Source organism: Erpetoichthys calabaricus, chromosome 13 (assembly GCF_900747795.2).
Source record: "Erpetoichthys calabaricus chromosome 13, fErpCal1.3, whole genome shotgun sequence".
Taxonomy (NCBI): domain Eukaryota; kingdom Metazoa; phylum Chordata; class Cladistia; order Polypteriformes; family Polypteridae; genus Erpetoichthys; species Erpetoichthys calabaricus.
This window is the reverse complement of record NC_041406.2, coordinates 110,454,757-110,475,429: the sequence shown is the minus strand read 5'-3', so window position 1 is coordinate 110,475,429 and position 20,673 is coordinate 110,454,757. Positions and strand designations below refer to the sequence as shown.

Genomic DNA, 20,673 nt, shown 5'->3' with positions numbered 1-20,673 from the left:
GCTACTGCACCAATCCACCCTAAATTTAATGTGGATGAGTGTATTTTAACAGCTGAATTTAGCATGCCTATCACCACTGTACAGAACAAACCCTTAATTTTATACTGTGGATCACATTTCTAATTGAACAAATTCCCAAAGCACTCTACAAGTATCATACATATAAACAGTATGTATACACACAAATTGTACATATATCTATATCACTAAACATAAAATTCTACAGCCCTCCTAGTCAGATTAAGGGTCTCAAGAACCCCAGATCTTATCCTGGTAGCGCTGGGGGTATGGCAGAAAACATTCCTAGACAGGGCACCACACACTCACACACAACTATAGTCATATTTGGCCCAATTTAGACCTGAGCATTAACCCAACTGGCACATCTTTTGGGATGTTGGAGGAAAGCCATGCAGACCCCATACAGACAAAGACTAGGCATGGGAGAATTGCCCAGAAAATATGAAGCAATAACTACTGCACTACCATGCCATCCATTAAAAACAAAACACTCTAACATCCACCTACTCCAATTAAAGGTCACAAAGGGCTGGAGCGTATGCCATGATGGCACTTGAACATGGACCTGTTTTGGTTTTGTTTCAGTCTTGTTTGGGGAAGTGGGCAGTAGAAAGGTCAAGGCTATTCATTCCTGATTTAGTTAGGTCTCCTGTCTTTATCTGTTTTACTTGCTGTGCTCTACGAATCTTCCCTGTAGTCTGAAGCATATCCCCCCATAGTGCATTAATTTAATAGTCAACTGCAAATGTGCTTGCTGGCTGCAATGGTAATGTGTAGTGGTGCATTCCATTTTAGTTTACAAAAGCACTTTCCAGAAGTTATATATTTACAGTAACAATAGTATGCTCAAAACAGGCATGTCTGGGATGGTGTGAGCATACAACTGGATGACTTGACATGTGAATTAGGCAACATGAGAAACACGACACTATTTTCATAATGTTTGTTGTTGTCCAACATTGTTCACCATAGATATCTATTCTATCAGAAACTTTTTTCACTCCACTCTTTATGAAATCATGAGATTAACATTTTTTTCTCAGCCATCAATACAGACTACATGGGGTAAGTAATTTTTGGTGCATGTTTTCCTTTCAAATCTTGGATGTCTGCTGCTCTTCTATTAGTTCAGTGCTTTTGGAGGGGAGACGGGATGGTCAACGTCAGTTCATGGTTTCTGTTATAGACCTTCTCTACAATTATGCATAATTTACTCTATTGGAAATATTTAAATAACAACTGATCAAAAATAAAAGGCTGTTCATGTCCAGAATTGGTTCCTGAATTTCACATGATGTTGCTGGGGTAGGTTTCAGTCCTATGACCCCCCCTGTACTGGAGAAAGCTAGCCTAGAAGACAAATGGATGAATAAACCTTGTAAATTAACTAAAATGACTTATTGAATTACATAGTATTGAACGAGAAAAAGCATACAGAATGGTGGTGAAGCAGGCTAGGGTCCCTGTGTCTTTGTATTTTGTTTTTCTATATATTATAGTTACATTCTTAGCATTCCAAGGTTATATGGCCTCACTAAATTGGCCTTTTTTGAGAGGTTGTATGTATGTTCATATGTCCATTGGTGGTTGTTTTAATGACTTCTGAGTTCATATTTGGATTAGATGGTTTTTGAAAAAGGGTAGATAATATGATATATTTAATAATAATATAGTAAAGCAATAACATGTTTTCTTATATTCTTTAACATGACAAATTGAACATAGTGTATATCTAGGCAGCAGATTTAATTTTTATTTAATATGTATTGGCTATAAAGAGACGGGAAGTTTTGTAATTAAATTAAAAAGGTGTACCTTACTTCAAGTTTAGATGCGGCATTATATTTTTACATAGGATAACATAACTTTCTCCAGCCTGCCTCATCCATTTTAGGGTTTTGAGGGATTGGAGTCTGTACCAGCAGGATAGTTAATAATGCAGGAAGCGGTCCTAGATATAGTGCCATTCCATTTCAGGGCCCACTCAGGCACACATTCACTTTTACAAGGCCAAATTTAGAATCACCATTTTTGTAACGTGGGTTGAAAACCCACATAGACATGGGGAGAATGTGCAAATTCCACAAAGACCACGACCGGATGTGCTATTTAAACTCAGCACCTGCAAGGTAGCTACACTAATTACTGAACATTGTGCTGCCCCTTTATATTTTTAATGCCCCCAAGTATTTCTCTCTATTGCCCTTCTTAATTTAAACTGACAATTTCCCCCGCTCTGCATCTCCTTGGCTATCTGTTATTGCCAATATCAATGGATGCTGCAGTTTTGTGTAAAATTCTGTATCAAGTTGGGTGATGAAGTAAATGATTTAGTAGTCTGTAACACCTCTAATGCATTTCTATTTCAATACCTTTCTTTGGAAAGTCAACCTAATGATGAACACACATAAAAATGAGTCACATTTATAAAACGTGTGCTCGGCCAATGTGCTAGTAGTAATCAGAGCGCTTATAGGAACACAAGGGGTCATTATCCCCAGAAAGCTGCGTTGAATGGCCAATAAAGGGCATTACACTCTCTTTATTGTCTGAGTGGCCATTAGGAGCATTGTCCACACAACAATATTGTTTCAGAGCCACTAGATCAAGTTATCCACACATAACAATCAGCGAAAGGCCCCAAATGGGCATTATCCACACAAAGTCATGGCACTAGATAAATTCTTGTGAGGAAATGCTACTAGTAGTATTTGACCCATACAGAACCCTCAGTGAGGGGCCAGTAGGAGAAATTATTCATATGCAATTCTTAGAAACATAAGAAGGCATTTATCAGACCAGAGGAGACTGTTCAGTCCATTAGACTTGTTTGGTCATCTAGTAGCTTAGTTTCCCAAAATCTCATAGAGACACTTTTTAAAAGTTGTGAAGGTTTCTATTTCAACAACGTGACATGGTAGTTTGTTTCATATTCCTGCTTTGTTTAAAGAAGTGTTTTCTGCCATCTATCTTAAATATACCTCTCCTTAATTTCCATCAGTGTTCTCCAGTACATGATTCGCTGCTTAACTGAAACTGTTCTGCTGGATTAATTTTAATGAAGACTTCGAGAATTTTGAAGACCTGGTTTAGTGTTTTCTATGCAACATTAAAAAGATGTAATTCCCTGAGCCTTTCAAAGTAAGACATGCACTTTAGTCCCAGGATGCATTTGGTTGCTGTTTTCATGCTACAAAGTCTTTTTTATTGTTTGGTGACCAGAAAAACACACAGTACAGCAAATATGGTCACAGAGCACAAACAGCTAGTGAAGAACTACCAGAGAACAGCATCCATATAGTGACATTGCCCAAACCAAAGTGTAGGGTTACTAGAGTGAATTATCCATGCTGGGTTGTCAATGAAGGATGGTTAGGAAATTCTTCTACGCACACTAATGAGTAAAAACGTCTCTAGTGGACATTATTCAACTGCATAGATCACTAAAGTGATGGTAGGGGAATTATCCACAAGCAATAATCAGTTAATGGTGGCTAATAGGTACTATTTATTCACAACAGACAGAACAGAATAAAGTGCAATTAAGAGTTAAAAATGATTACAAGAAAATTCATACTGTGTGTACTATTAGTACATTGAGCTGTGGTTTTTATACTTTATCACAAACAGCCAAAGAAGGTGATTTTATTTCACACCACCTAGCTGCTAAAACGTGTGACATAAATGCTGCTGTCACATATATGTGGCATGGCACATTTAAATGGTGCATTGGCACAGTGGGCAATGCTGATTCCTTACAGCTCCCTGCTTGGTCACTGTTTGCATGGAGCTTGCAGGTTCTCCTTTTTTCTCTAGATGCTCTGTGTTTTTGAACATTAGGCTAACTGAGGTACAACTGGATCTTTATAAATGAGCGTGAAGTGTTGTAGATGGAAATGACTGGTTTTTAAATTGAGAGGGACCAGAAGATGAAATGTAGTCAAAGGAAGCCAAGCAACTGTCAGAACCAGAAAGTAAAAATGTGCAGTTAACAAATCCAAACAAAATCCTAAATCAAAGTCAAAACACAAATCTAAAGGAAATGCTGTTTATCATTGCACACGTAGGTTTTGAGAGAGTTTATCCGCAATCTCGGACATCAAGAAGTGAATTGTTTCAACCTTAAACCAATGCAGCAGTCAGTCACAAGTGGCATTCTTGCAGACCATGCCCCAATAAGTCACTGCGTTATAGCAAGGCAAAATGGTGGCATTTATAAAAAACAAAATGGCATTGGGAAAGTGGCAAAAATAATTTAACTACTTTAAATACATTTTTAAACAGGAAACTAACCTCAGAATTAGAATCTTGGTATTTCAAAGGCAAGAATGATGAAGGGAAAAACAGAAAAACATGAAACTTGGAAATACATTAAATCCACCCTATAACAGTGTTTTGTGTGTGTGTGTGTGTGCGTGTGTGTGCGTGTGTGTGTGTGTGTGTGTGTGTGTGTGTGTGTGTGTGTGTGTGTGTGTGAGTGTATTCTTTTTGATGGACTGAAATCCTCTCCAAGGCTGGCTCTAATTTTGCTGGTATCGAGGAAAATCAGCAAATAGATGTATGCCTACATTTAGCCTATAGTGAGGAAAAGATAATGCAAACTTGAGGTTGGGAAAAAGGGAATATGCGGCTTTAACAATCCATATTCCAAAAACATACGAAGGACAATATTCAAAAAAAGAGTGTAAAGTGTTAAAGTGCTTGACTGCCTCAAATGTACCTTTCTCAGGCTTTAGTGGTGACACAAGTCAGAATGAAACAATGACTGCTTAGACACAGCCTTTCATTTCACATATGTATCAGCTTTTTCTTACTTCTATTTTCCCACCTTAAACCCTCACACCTCCCCCTTCCACCTTCCCTCCATTCTCCCTGCATTGTTACCACACCATGATCTGTAATAAATGCCCAATTTTCTTGTCTACTTGACTCCAGATCTCTTACTCCAAACTTTCTCCAGGCCACCAACTTTCTTACTCTTGGACCTTTAATCTGTTCAGTCTGTCCTAATTGCTTTCCCCTCCTTTGCTCGTTTCCATCCTGAGGACACAGCATTTTACTTGCAGTCCTCTGAGCCCACTACTAACACTACTTTGAACTTTCACACTCCCCCACTTTCCCACTCATGCCACTAGATAGCAAATCTTTAACCTGCACAACATGTTTGCTCCCTTTTGGTTGTTGTGGTCCTTTGTCTGTACCCCTGATGTAAATGATGGCGATCGAGTATGTATATACAGTATCAAGTACATAGCGTGACTTGCCCTGTCCAACTCAGATTGGTTTGACTTTGTCTTATGTCGCAGATTTGGGCTCTGCGTATGTGAGAGCTGACAACCAATGAGCACTTAGCCGGAAATAAGATACATACAGTGCAGCCGCAACGAAACGGGAAGTATGTGTTTAAGACTCCTCAAACAGAAGAGCAGTTCGTCTGTCTGATGTCTCATGATTTACATACCACAACAGAATGGTATTTGGAAAAAGAAGGGCAGAGATTGCATTTCACCTTGCTGTACCTAAAAAAAGCATTCATACAATAGTGGAGTCAAACTGTCAGGAAAAGCGGCGATGTTACTTTGGAAATGTCAAACTGTGCTGAAAAGGCGTCACAGAGTCATGTAGTTTGTTATCCCCTAAATTTCCTAAGTGTGTAATCTGACATTCTCAGGCAACAAGATCAGCAAATACAGTCATCACAATTGACACCCCCTCCAACTAGAAGTTGTGTAATGTAAAGCCATCTTTAGGCTGCTATCTCACAGCTGCAAGGTCCTGGGTTACAATTTCTGGCCCAGTCACTGTATGTGTAAAGTTTGCTTGTTCTCGTTGTGTTAATGTTTTTTTTTTGGGCACTCCACAGAAAAAACAACATCCTCAGAGGTGTGCAATTAATTGGACTCTAAGCTGGTCTTTGTGTGAATGCCTTGCATTCGACTGCTGCACCTTCCAGTGTTAGATGCTGCTGAGGTAGACAATGACCTACTTTGACCCTATGGTTGAATTAAGTGGATTCTGAAAATGTATGGAGGAATGAATATTAATATCTATTAATATATATAATATAATATATGTTTATATAAGTATATACAGTATATATATATATATATATATATATATATATATATATATATATATATATATATATATATATATAATTAAAATATTAATATCCATCCATTTTCCAACCCGCTGAATCTGAACACAGGGTCATGGGGGTCTGCTGGAGCCAATCCCAGCCAACACAGGGCACAAGGCAGGAACCAATCCCAGGCAGGGTGCCAACCCACCGCAGTAAAATATTAATATAATTATTAATATTAATTAATATAAATATCGAAGAAAAATTAACAATATTTTGTAACAATTCACACTATTTTTTTTGTGAATGTATCTATGGCTACAGGGTACCTTGAGAACTGGCTCTGGGATTAATGTAGCCATTGTGGGATTGCAAACGCAATCTCCCCGTTCTGGAGATTGCCCAGTTGGAGGGCACTATGCAGCACTTATGTTTTGCAGTTTTCAGATCTTGTCATCTGAATTGAGTAGGGGTGGCCAACTCCGATCCTGAAGGCCTACAGTGGCTGCATGGTGTCCTTCCTGCGACTTTCTTAATCAATGACCAATTTGGGCTGTTGTTTGACTTTTTTTCCCTTCATTTTAATTACCTTGTTTTTTAAGACTATGCTTTTATTTTCCTTAAATGGAAAAAAAATTAGATGTGAAGTGAGCCAACAAATGATGTTGGGACCTCATACTCTAACCAATTTCACTCCAACCAGTTTCTAAATTAGAAGCCAACTCTTGCTGTTAATTAAACCTATTATTTCATTCCATGGCTTGTTGGTGCTCTCATTCTGCCACAACAGCCATTTCTGAATCTGTCGATTTTCTTTTTTTCTAAGCTCCCACCATCAAAATGTTTTGTAGATCTGAGAAGATCATCATTACTGAGACCTTCACCATTCTTTATTTTCAAATATTGTATGATGGACACAAGTTTCTGGTCATATGTTTTCCCATTTTATGTCTCTATATTGTTTGTTCGATAATTAAGGAAAAAAAAACAATTAAGGAGTCTGAGCCTCAAACAGCATGTCAATTAAAATTAAGGCAAAACAGTTAATTAGTAGCAAAAACTGGTCACTAATTAAGAAAATGGTTCTAATGAAAACCTGCTGCCACAATAGCTCCCCAGTTTAGAGCTGGTCACCTCTAGAATAGAGCCACGACCATATTGCAGAGACTCACTTCACGTCTCATTTTTGTTTTGCTGCCTTTTAAGGAAAAACAAAGCAATTCATAGGACTGGGATTTGAAAAACAAGGCAATTAAACAAAAGAAAAAAGAAGTCAATTAACAACACAGATTGGTCACTGATTAAGAAAGACATGGAAGGAAAACCTGCAGCCACTGTAGCCATGCCAGATTAGAATTGCCATAATGTAGTGTCTGGCCTCATCTTCAAACCTGATCTGAGTAGAAGAAGAAGACCCTCACCTGAGACCTGTGACATATCCTGGGCTTCCTCGATTTCCATTCTGTGCAGGTATTCTGTAAAAAGAAAGAAAATAATGTAGTTGTTTTTTGGTCAAGCATAGGTGGAAACGCAGTAGTTTAAGGATAAGTAGTGCCAAGAAAGGGGCAGGCCTTTGGCCTTGAGCTGCTCATAATGGTCAGCAGATGTCTCCTATATTCATTACAGGGATACTGGGCAAAGGCAGAATGTGTCTCTTTTTTCTTTTTCTTATTCTTTTTTTTTCTCCAGTCTCATTTTCTTACTGTGTAACAACCCAAAAAAACACAAGCTGACTGGCATAGAATTAAGCAGAAAATTAAATTGCCCCGGGTCATCACAGACACCGGCATTCATTCCCCCGAAGTCAGTCCGCCGCTATGTTGTTTGTAATTTACTGAACATGCATCGATGAACTGTGCCGCCTCACTTGTTACAATCAGGAATAAAAAAAAATAAATAAATAAGCAACAAGAAGTAAGGATGAAGACAAAGTAATTTGAAAAGAATATTGTGCTGTAGCCAAATAGGACTGCATATGTGAGGAGCCACCAGCCAGCCGTGCCACCATTAATAATATATGGTCCTCCATGGCGAATGGCAGATGGGCACCTCAGCCGCTCCAAGACAGAGGGCCTTGACTCTTGAGACCCTCCCTCCCTCCTGTACACATCACACCCCCTTGCTCCCTAAAATAGCAAACTGAGCCCAGGAGAGAAAAAGAACCCGGGCCTTCCTGTTTCACTAACAGATGGCTCCACAGATTTGGAACCAAGAGTGGGAAGCCGCTGCCTCCTCTGTTGCAACACATCATTTTCAGAAGGGTAAAACCACAAGCAGTAGGGAGCTGAGCAGGAGATGCCATTTATATGTGACTGTGCTATAAAAAAAAGAATGGTGTTAAGAAAGCAGGCCTACATAAGCCTGGTATGGTGGAAAAGGTCACAGGAAAGCAAGATGTAAAAAAAAAAAACCCATGGCACACCTGGGGTGATGCTCACTATGAAAGAGTATAAAAGGGGTTATAAAAATATGGATGCCCATTGAGAAGGCATTCTATATAACAGAAACTGTGTGAAAATAAGACAACATTGTGTCAGCCGTAAATAAAATCTGTCCTACTTTGCAATTTGAATGAGTTAGAAGTACTAGGGTGTTGTACTGTGTTAGCCATTATGGAGAAGTCAAGCAAAATGACACCTTCTACTGGCTAACTAAAAAGATTACAAAATGCAAGCTTTCAAAGCAAGATCTTGCCTGAAGAAGGGGCCTGGGCTGCCTCGAAATCTTGCATATTGTAATCTTTTTAGTTAGCCAATAAAAGGTGTCATTTTGTTTGACTTCTCATTGCAATGGTTTTGAAGAAATACTATAAAGAAATATGACAGGACTCGCAGACCTAGTGATACTGATAAGAGGTATAATAGTAAGTAAAAATGCAATGACTATGGTTATTCAAAAAACTGAAGCCCCTTTAATGCTGGCATGCAGCATGAAAGGCACTATAAGAAATAAAAAAGTAATATGGATGCAAATACTACGATGCGCTTTGTGATTGCATTCACAATGAAATGCAATATTTTTTAAGTAGCTGATTCCTTTATCCAAGGCAGCTTATAACAGCTGAGATACAATTGTTTCTATTTTTCCAGTTGAAGTCCAGGCAAGTGAAGCGACTTGCTTGTGGTCATGCATGTCAGTAGCAGGATGTGATCTCAGAATCTCAGGGTTTGAAGTCCAACGCTTTAACCAGTGCACCATTCTGCCTCATGTAGCTAAAGAGCAGAGTACTGTTTATAAGAAAGTCATGATGTGGTCATTCTGGTAGAAATTAAAATAGCAGCATGGGGGGGCTAAACAACCTGATCCACATTGTAATGCAACTCAGTGCAAAAACACCAAAACCAAAGACAGAATGGGTATTAAAAATGGGAACGTGTATGAGAGACGTTATACAAAATACATGAGCAGCTTAGGGGACAACATTTGAATGTGCCTTGTGGAGGTAGTCATTATGAAGAATGCTATAGAGTCAAGGAAACGGATGGTGGAGGTGATGTAAATGGCAGTCACAGTAAAAGACACTATATAAAAGTAAAGGTTTTGTGACACATTTTGTGACGTCCCTTGCGGTGGCATAATAGGAAAGGAACCACATAAGATTAAAACAAATGTATATGTTCTAACTCTACTTATCCACCCTATCCATGGGAAAGCAAATACAAATAAATAAGGTTTGAAGATGTAAGCTTTCAGTTTATTCATGCTAGTATAAGAACTCATAAAAGTCGCATTCATGTAGACAAGAACAAAACGCACATAATGAGAGCAGAATTTTGGGAGCTTTTAAAGACGGTACTTTGACAGCTACTGCTAACAATTTGAGAATAGGCTTTTACCTTCATGTATTCCCCATACACATGGAGACACTCTTCAACCCTAAGACGTCAGTTTGGTGTGTGATACTGGACACAGAGGAGTTTCAGGAGCAGATTATGCGAATCTTTAAATTGATTGACTGGTCAATTGAGTGCTCAGCTCTACATTGATTATGTGGCTTTTCTGCTGTGTTATGGTTTGTGGGTTGGTTTTACTAATTTTTTTTTTCCTCTTATTAAATCAAATAAAGTGCCAGTTAGAAAATGAACACAAATAAAAATACAAAGGTTTACAAGTGCAGAGCATTGGTCAATTTATTTTAAGATGGTGTTTGTGTAAGTATCTGCGAAGCTGCTGTCTAAAAGATGGTATTCTCACTTGATAAAGCACTATTTAAATCCTCATAATTTTTTTCCCAGAAACATTAAATCATCCATTGTCTATTTTTTTTTAATTTGGTCTTCATCAGTGCTCCCTTTTTATGGACTTTTTTCAACGTGTAGTTAGAAGTCATAAATAAGATAAAAAAAGAATGAAAGGAAAGTCCCTACAAGCAGAGTGAGCCCAAGCATGCAATAGCGTGGAGGCTTCTACTACTGCTGTTCATTTGGGGAAAATGTTTGGGAAAAAAACATCCAGGAAGTCTTGGGGATGTCCCCATTTTTTTTTTTAATTTTTGACAATTACATCTACTTTTAAGAGGACATCCAAAATGTATAAGCGCATTTTGCATTGCCATTATAGTGATAGGAATCTGAAAGAAAAGTAAAGTGGAAGTCAGTGGAAACTCCCCATAAATAAAGCCGTGTGAGAAAAGAATGTGCATATGTGCCTGTGCACGTGCACGGCTAGTGCACTTATATTTGAAGTATACAGTATGTAAGAATGAGCGTGCACATTCAGATGTAGTGCGTACTCCCAGTTTGGCTGCATGCAGTGTTGGTCTTGATTTACAGTGCAGTCCAATGCTGCGTGTTCTTATTTTACAGTCGCCTCAGTCCCTGTGAGGAAAAACTAAAACTGTAGAGACATAAGCATTTTCCTTAAGAAACGTAAGATACAGTTTTTATTAAACAAAAACTTCTTAGTAACAAATACAGCCTTTAAATAAGTACTTTAAACATTCTCAAACATGCATACAGCCCTAGAGCACCTTTCCTGTTCAGCCGGTCTTTCTTTTCAAGTTGTATCAGTCTGTCTTGATATGGAGCCTTTAAAGGTGCGTACTATAAATGTCTGCATATCGCGTTGTTTTCTGCATTGACGCTGCCCTCCAAAGTGTGTGCGGTTAGTCAGACGGCATATAGCGCTCTTCATTATCAATGCTTCCAGTCTACAATGCCTTTTATAGCAAATTTTATTGGCTATTATTTTTACATGGTCTTTTCTTTTAAGTGTAGTTCATTGCTTTTTATAAAATGCTGATTATAGAGATACTGTATCTATCCATCCATTTTTATAGCATCTTAAGTGCTGAATTTTATTAATAAGTCTTTTGATTACAATGGACTGTGGCAATCAGACTTTCATACTTGATTCTTTTTTTAGTAACCACTACCAGTCAGAATTTATACATTGTCTTTCACACTGTTAACCTGATATTATATAGCATGTTTCTTCATGGACCCTTTTTAGTTAGTATTTATACCATAAGAAGGACTTTTAATTGCATCATTTCACCAGATTTTCAATCAGTCCTTGCATATCATACTTGATAGCAAGATCTCCTACCTTCAGTAATTACACTTTTCAATCAGATTTTATATAGTGCCTTTCATAGAAAATGCCTTATAAAATAATTTCTATGAACAGCTCTAATGACCAGATTTAATGCATCGTGATTCATAACCTGAATGATCAGTCAGGCTTTATGCTGTTCATTTCATTGTGAACCTTATCTTTCAGTTCTTGACGTAGCAACTATCATTTTTAAGCATCTCAGCTATGATTCATATACTGCATATTATAAACTGCTTTATCAACTAGATTTTATGTAGTGCAGTTAATAACATTAATTTTGGTCAGCCCTGACATTGTTCTTTTCAGTCTCAGTTATTCGCATGCACCTTTACCGTCTAGTATTTTGTTTTTTTTAACAGTATACTACATAACAAGTACTTTACATTCTTCTTTTCATTGTGAGCATTACTGTTGTTTATATTGCAACTTTCATTATAGGCTCCATCACTTCTTACATGGCTACTTTAATAAAGGAATCGCGAGTATAGTACCGGTTTCATGCAACACTTGCTCTTTTGTGCGTCCGCACATCCAAATAACAAGCGCAGTTTGTAGGTTTTGGCATCAATAGCTTGTGTTTCCACATGTGTGTACAAATCTTCAAACGTATACACTGGTATGTGTGTGTGTGTGTGTGTGTGAGGCTTTGTGTTTTTTGCTTTTCATTATCTTCTGCTCCGGAAACATGTATGGGTGGAGTTTGCTCAGGTGCAGTCAAACATGAAGCAAATGTCTCCTCGAAATTGGAATAGAAACAAGTGGGAACCTATTTGTGTGTTCAGGTGTGTGTGTGTGTGAGTGTCAGTAAGTCTCAACCAGACTTCATGTCCCATCAGTTCTGGGGGACAGCTGGTGGCAGATCTCTCCATGCAGCAAAGCATAAAAGGTGAAGTCAACCTGCAAACATAGCCAGGCCACAGGCCATATTGTGACTGTTAAAGATTTAGATGGCTGGCAACACTTGAGGCCCAATTCACAAAGCACCAGGTCAACGGAACAAAGGTGTTTTTTATTTATTTACTTATTTTTCACTCTCTTTTCTTCATGGGTTTTTATTTTTAATGTTGCTGACCTGCACTGCACTGAAAGTGAAGCATCCTGACATGGCAGTTCCGTCAAGCTTGCACAAGTTTTATAAATATGACGTTTCCGCCTTGCCTTCATTTTTACCACCAGAAATGTAATCTTCCCATTGGGTAGCGTTGTGAGAATTGCCTCCAGAAGTCTAAACCAAGTGGCGGATGCCTCCTCTTCCCAGCATGACGTGTAAACTAGCACTACCACCAGAGCACACATTCGGAAGAAAGCTGCTTGGTCTGTAGTTTTTATTTTAGTATGCATTCTGGGTGGGGGCGGTGGGGGGGGGGGGGGGGGGGGCATGAAAAGGGCAGAAAAAGAAGAAAAAAAAAAAGTATATGAAACCCCATGTGCTAGCGGCTGCAAAAATGTCGACAATAACAGGAAAAGGGCTGCGGGTTAGCTTTGCAGTTGCTCTGACCCGACCAAGCCCACCCCCCGCCATGACTACCTCAGCAGCAGCAGGTGTCAGGATTAAAAGGGTGAAGCTGAGACAAAGCACAATGGAGGCTCAGGCACAGCGTGCACAATCGGTCCCAGAAATTCAGCTATCCAGTCAGGTTTCAGTATAACTGCCACAGGTTCAAAAACAATTTTGCAAGGAGCTACCATTGCAGTATCCAGCCAGGATGACGGCTTGAAGCAGAAGATGGCCAGTTTGAATGACACCACCACACAGACTTCCTGTGTTCATGCGGCATGAACATTAACTTGTGCTAGTTTAGAGACCCACCATAATACATGATAACTGCTAGGCACCAGAACTGAAAGCAAAAGGAAATGAAACACTGTGTTCAATACAATTTGTCACTTATATAGTGCCAGTCGCAGTGGATACGTTCAGTGTGCTGTACACAGATTTACAAATTTAGTAAATTTACATTAAAGCAGAACAATCCACATCACATACTGTTGTCCAGTACATACATACATATATAGCTAGATGTGAAAGGCACTATATGATAGATAGATAGATAGATAGATAGATAGATAGATAGATAGATAGATAGATAGATAGATAGATAGATAGATAGATAGATAGATAGATAGATAGATAGATAGATAGATAGATAGATAGTACTTTATTTGTCCCAAGAGGAAAATGTAGCTTTTCACAGAAGCTCGAAAATCTTAACAAACAACAGCAACCCTCCACAAATACACACAAGAATTGTAAAAGAAGAAGAAAACCTGTGTCTTAGGTAATAGTAAGAGAGCACTCACAGCAGGGAATTATAAAGGCGTATTGCCGGTAGTGTGATGGACACTTAAATCAACACATATTGACATACAGACTTTAAAAGGGGTTTCAAATTTGTGAAATGTTTAACGCTGGTGCTGAAAAGGTTAACAAGTCACCACGTTCCTCACCAGTGTGAATGGTATGGAAGTTAAATGGGAGAATTCACAAGTAAAATATGAAAATATATCAAAAAGGGTAAAAGACAAACAATGTTTGAGAAAGTCTCCAAATGTATGGTATTTAACATATACAGTATAATATGATTTTGTGATGTATTTTATTCTGATGAGACTCAGCTTTCTTTCTTGAAAACTTAAAGAGAAAAATCAATGATGTACCTTTATATCATACCATTCTCAAACCTACTCAAAGCAACTTTTTAGGGTCAAGGAGGACAGAGCCCACCCCAGCAGCCGGGTAGAAAGCAGGAAACAGCTCTGGTTCAGGGCAGGGCTTCCTCACACAGACACAGGTACCAGCATGTCTTTGAGAGGACATCAAGGAATACCCAGAGGAAAACCCATGCGGGCAAAGCAGAACGTGCAGACTCCACACAGACAGCACCCAGGTGTGGCATTAGATGCTGGGCCCATGACGCAGCAGCACTAACCACTATTCTGTTCTAGACGGTATTAACGGTTGAACTTTCAGTCAGTCAGCCTTTACACAGTAAAGCTGGCAGTGTCACATCAAAACGTCTAGTGCCAATACGGCCCAAGTGATGGTCATTTTAATTCAGTGGAGTAAATGTCACACTGCCAACTGTTGATTATGGACAGCACCTTTCACCATCAGAAGCTAGTTAACAAAATCACCAGGGAAAATTGTGCAACTACAGTATGTGATACTTTTAATAGTGAGTTTGTAAGATAATTTTACAAACGCACAATGCAAGGTTCCCAGGTGTTTGTGTGTAAGAGCATCAGAAGGTCTTCACCTTTTATAGTGCACAGAGTCCTGTGGTTTGAGACGGGTTTAAAAAATAACCACTGACAGATACTTCATTCTTGGTATATTTTAATGGAGAAGATACTGAGCACTTCTCACTGAAACACTGCTCTTTGCTTGATAAAAGCTTATTTTGCTGGCATCGTACACATTGCACACAGATATTTGCCAGATGAAAATACCAAGTGTATCCTGCACTTATCACGCTGATAATAAAGTCGTGGTTAGGGTACAGATGGTGAAAAAACACCATTTCAGTTTTCATCCTTTTTCAAAGCTTGCGTGCTTGGCCTCTGAAGGCTGTTTCCTGAATTGTGCCCAGCACTACCAAGACAGGCTTTGGCCACCCACAATCCTAAATTAGATTGAGTAGGGGCATAGGTGTCCTAGTGGGGGCAAAAAGGGTAATGACTACTGGGGGGGGGGGCTTGAGTCCTGGAATGAAAAGTATATATGACAGACATGGATTGAGAGGAAGGGGCCCACCAAGTCTGCTTATGCATAGGGCCCAGACTCCTGTGCTACACCTCTGGTAGGGATGAAAATGCGATATTAGGTTACTCATCTTGGTCTTGGTAACTTGAGGCTCTAACCTAACCCAGTTGAAATGCAAAAAATCTGTTCTGGTCAGGTTACTAAATCAGTTTTAGGCTTAACTGACAGACAACGGAGCAATTTATAATCTCCAATCAACTTTGACAAACCAAGTAGAGCAAAAGTGAGAACTTCACACAGCAGTGGATGAGCTAAAATATAATGGCGACTATTACTGTCACCCAAAAGAAAGAAACTTTGATCATCAGTATTTTGCTTGTTTTATTTTCTTCCAGTTTTGCATTTTGTACTTTGTATTTACTTTTGCGTACAGCTTTATAGACTACAATCATTATATGCCTTTGCTTTAAAATGTGCTTTGTGATTGCAGACACTATGATGGGCATTGTATAAAATTAACATTGACTTGTTACAAGACATACTGGTGAAAAGCCAGACAGAGACGATGGGGTCTACATGGTCAGAGAGAAGATAAAAGACAAGAGGGGAAGACTAAAATAATCTACACGCTAGATATTATTACACTGAATATAATCTAGTAGTATCTACAGTACGTTAAATGCCTGCTCAATGGGCTTTAAAATGAATGTACCTAAAAAAACAACAGTATTTAGACAAAGAAAACATGAGAAATCCCATCAAGTCTTCAGTTCTGTGCAGGGCTGCTCTGTGCCATGTAGACAATACTGCTGGGGTGGCCTTCTGTACTGAATTAAGTATGAGAATTTTTTATTAAAAAAATAAAAACAAAGAGTCAAATCCACCTCTTACTTAACATTTGGTATGAACTGTCAGTAATGAAGAATACATATGAAATCTGTCATATTCTGAACCCCAGTCTTTCTGCACATGGGAACAGAGACCCCGAGTAGTTCAAGGCAATATGGAGCTGTGACTTTACACAGGTCAGCAGCCCGTCATAGGGCATATAAACAGCATCTGAGCTAACTGAAAAAAATTACAATCAAAGGATGTACTGTATACTTTAATGTGCAGTCTAGTAATGTCTACATGAACCGTAAACCCCTCTGTATTGGACACATTTGCTCTAATTTGCTGCTGACGATAATATGTGTGTTAATTTCCTATTATGACTCTGCTTTCTCTGCCTAGTTCATGTCGGAATTACTAGTTTTATATAAACTTAGATTAATTTTACACCCTGCATACAGCAGTGGTTCTCGTGCTCAGTCCTGGGCGCCACTGTTCCAGCAGATCTTCAGTTCATCCAGTTTCAGAATTGAGCAGATCATGGGGGGGCCATCATCCCCCCATGGCCCTGTTCTGGATTAAGCAGGTTTAGAAAATGGTGTGGTATGGTACTTTTACATCTGATTGATCTAAACGTTTAATTAGCTAGTCCTTTTCATGCTCTCATTTTGCATTCAGAAAAGTGTTTCAGTACACTGTATTTTCACTTAGAAGAAACTTCAGTTTTTTTCTATAGTATTAAACGCTAAACTTTTTACCATCTTCTATTTAATTCAGCTTTCTTATAGGGTCTGCTCCCTTATTTGCTAACAGTTGTTGACGGGGAAGTGCAGACACAGGTGCAAACGACACTGACTGCTAAAGGAAGCGGCTACTTCAGTGTAGTGTTCATTTGTGGTTTAAACAGCTAATGAGACTGGTAGATCAATGAAGACTAAGGCTGCCCCATTGATCTGTGAAACTGCCTGCAGTGAAAATCTACAGCCACAGTGGTGCTCCATATTCGGACTTGAGAACATGTACAGTGGGGGGGAATAAATATTTGATCCCCTGCTGAATTTGTACGTTTGCTCACTTACAAATTTATAAGTTTTATGTAATGTGTTTTTTCTGGATTTTTGGTTGATATTCGGTCTCTCTCTCTCTCTCCATTAAAATGAAACTACCATAAAACTAGAGAGAATTCATTTCTTTGTAGGTGAGTAAACTTATAAATTCAGCAGGGGATCAAATAATTTATTTTCTCCACTCACTGTTTAGCGGCACTTCAAGAAACAATTCATTTTCGAAGTAAACCAGAGCATTGATGAACGTGTCTGGATGACCCGACAAACTCTACATACATACTAACACATGTGGCTTCCGCCTTGTCCTTTACTGGTATCGTGAGCTCCCGCGGTCATAACTCGTTTCAGAACTTCGGCGGACCGATTTTGCTATGTTAAGAGGTGAAGGCACCTTATATTCACAGGTACAAGTTCAGAACTCGATTTCACTCGTCTGCGGTCTTGTGCAGTGTGTTCGTGCTTACCAGGGATTCGCCTTGGACGGGACGCCAAAGCATCGCCTGGCACACCCAGGTATAAATTTTAAAAAGAAAAACAAAACCGCTCGATAGTCACCAGGGGGATTTCCTACAGGGCGCTCTGTCCTCGCTCGATTCTCATCAATTTGCTGCGCTCCATTTATGCTAGTCGAAGCGAATTCGTTAACTTTTTTTTTAAATAATAAAATATTTTTTCCCCTTTAAATATTTACTTTAATGATTTTGGAGGTGTCGGCGTGTCTTTATTAAGCCCGTGAAAGCGCGCACGCCAATATGTTCACTATAAGTTAGAAAGAACACTCTAAGGTTAAAAAAAAAAGCAATCAGGTTGTAATAGTTTACTCGGGATGTGACCAGGATAAGAGATGTGGGCGAGGAGATGTACACCTGCATTCGAATGTTTTAAAGCTCAGAAACAAAGAGACACTAAATTACACAGGCTGACCAACATGTCGACACACTTAACGGTACGTGAAACTTACGGGTTCTGAAAAACGACTTTCTGGTCTCTGCTACAGGGGAGTGAATCTTTAAGTGGTTAACGAAGCGAAATAGTGAACCAGCTATTCTGTAATCTCCTCTACACACACTTCTGTTTGCATTAAAACATCGTCGCGATCTCCGGCCACCCAGGGGTCTTCGGCGAGGCATCTGCGCCCCGGTAGCCGTTTGTCTGAATGCTCAAAACTCCAAGTCAGCTTTGGTTTCATTTTCTCCCAAGTCCGTTATGCGGCCACACGCGCTGAGTTACTCGGAAACTGGAGTCTCCTCATTTCTGATGTGTTGTCGAGCAGGTGTCGTTTAGCGTTAAAATGACTTTTTAAAAATCGGCCCAATTTTGGCACCTGAAGTGCTACTAAAAACAACAGAATAAAGTCCGTCTCTCCGAGACTCTTAAAGGCTGAGATTAAGTGCGTTAATAAAATGGACGGCCCACAGAAAGCCAGAAATACGCGTGCAAAATGTGACCATTTCTAAAAGTGGGTGAGATAAAAAAAATAAGAAGCAGAGGTGAACAAGTCACAGATGTCCAGCTGGTATACCAAAGATCTGTCTTTACCAATGTCAGTTTTTTTAAAATAATGAATTCAAAGTGATGTGTTCAAGTCTACTACAAAAATGGTGTATACTGTACTACGTAGGGACAGCTAATAAAAATAGTGTCGCATTTTCAAACAGAAAAGTAGATTAACCATTCATCATGTAATAAGATTACCCTCAAAAGGCGTTTTGCAGGGGTACAGTTAAACATATAACAGTACAAAATGTAAAATATGCGATTCATCATCAGGAAATAAGCTTTTGAAACGATTTTTTGTGTATAAATATTGCTGGGTCTTTATCTTAAAACTGTTAACCAGCATGACAGACAGCCGCTCTTCCTGTAAATCAAACAGCTATACCTTCTGTGTTGAGCAGTGGAATTGCGTCCATGATAATCCATTAGAGCGAGCATAGTTACAGTTTTAAAGATAGCAGGCTCTTGTTTACTTTAAAACTGGGAAAAATAGGAAACACTGCTCTCGAGACCGGTCTTATGGTAACCTCTTAAAAAAATACAACTTCCCTAAATCATATTTGTGCTGTTCCCTTTTTTACGCAGTAGAAGCGGGAGCTCTCACTATGAAGAGCTTCTTTCTGAATATCTACAGCAGACAGGCCTACATCGAATGTTGTGTGATCGTATCTGCTGCTAATTGTGCGTGTGTTATTACATACAAATATTGTATTTATTATTTTGAATATACGTTTTAATATAATATGACTTTCTTCCTGCCTTCATCGTAAACAAAATATATATTCTTTACTATTCTTACCTTTAATAAAGCAAAATCAAACAATAAATAATAAAATATTAAGGATAAAAGTTCAGAAAAGAACGTGGACTGAGAAGACGCTGGTGCTCGGGAGCTTTTTATTGCGTACAACTCCCAACAGGTGTCATCCTATAACGAACTCCACACTTAGCGCGTTTTTAAGGGAACTATCATGAATTAAGTTAAACCAAACTTTTCCCCCCCCCCCCTAAACCCTTCTGATTTTGTCACTTTTATGAATTTATTGTATACGCAACTATTCTTCTTTCATTGTAGAAACTTGGGACACCGTCATTCCAATATTAATCCATCAGGGAACAAACAGGAACATATTTTCCCTTCCCGATAAATGAAAATTAATCGATCTTAGATTTGAAACTTTTAAACACAAACTTGTGTCAATTCGCCTTTTTTCTGCGTGCCAATTGGCCGCTCGTAAGAGTCCCGATCAATGCGAACTGCTCTATGGAAGCGCGCGTCGTGCTGTGCACCTGTCTCAAAGTTAACGGACTTCGCCCAAATTCGTTCCCTAGAAATCGGCCTGCTGGGATCATTTCTGATCCCTTAAATGCACTTCGGTCACAGTGGAAACAGAGGCAAAGAAGCACGCGCCGAGGGACCCCGACAAAAGCTCGTACCGTACCTGCGATTCCCTGAGTTTGCAGTATGAGGCTCTTCCAGCTCTCCGCAGCTCCATGTGGTGCGCCTCTCAACGCCGCGGCTGCAGGAGGGAGCTCAGCGCGGAGTCCCTCCCCTCTCCACGGCACTTCCTCGTTCCAGCTGAGCATTGCTAACTTTCTCAGATACTCACACGGGGCATCTTGTGAGCCCCTGTTTTTTTATCCTGAGCCCAGGCTTCCTACAGAGATTCGCCGCGCAAGCCGGTGGCACATGGTGCGTGCGTCGTGCCAATAGAAGCGCACACGGTGGAGGTGGGGGCGAGAGGGATGTAGGAGGGGGGGGGGGGGCATAAAGTGGACGCTGGCCATTTGATTTCATCTGAGGGATACTCTCCTCCAGATTTGCTCTGTGATAGTTGTTGCAGTTCTCCCTACATAAAGGGATTAGTATACAGACAATGATGCAAAAGTTGATTTCCACCTTGTTCTCAATGTAT

At 39.4% G+C, this 20,673-nt stretch overlaps 1 protein-coding gene across 21 annotated transcripts in view; it reads right to left on the bottom strand.

Moving 5' to 3' along the window:
• Nucleotides 1–20,446, bottom strand: part of ikzf1 (IKAROS family zinc finger 1 (Ikaros)) — an 82,236-nt gene extending 61,790 nt beyond the window's left edge. For 5 of the 21 annotated variants that reach the window (XM_028817436.2, XM_028817441.2, XM_028817440.2 and 2 more), the window contains exons 1-2: nt 20,200–20,441; nt 7,525–7,578 (exon numbers count right to left, since the gene is read on the bottom strand). In XM_028817436.2, coding sequence (XP_028673269.1) covers nt 7,525–7,578; nt 20,200–20,344 — 199 coding nt within the window. In that variant the 5' untranslated portion in view covers nt 20,345–20,441. Of the gene's footprint in view, nt 1–7,524; nt 7,579–20,199 lie in introns of all 21 variants that reach the window. The other 16 variants (XM_028817433.2, XM_028817434.2, XM_051935806.1 and 13 more) reach the window with 8 other exon arrangements.
• Between the last annotated feature and the right edge of the window lie 227 nt (nt 20,447–20,673).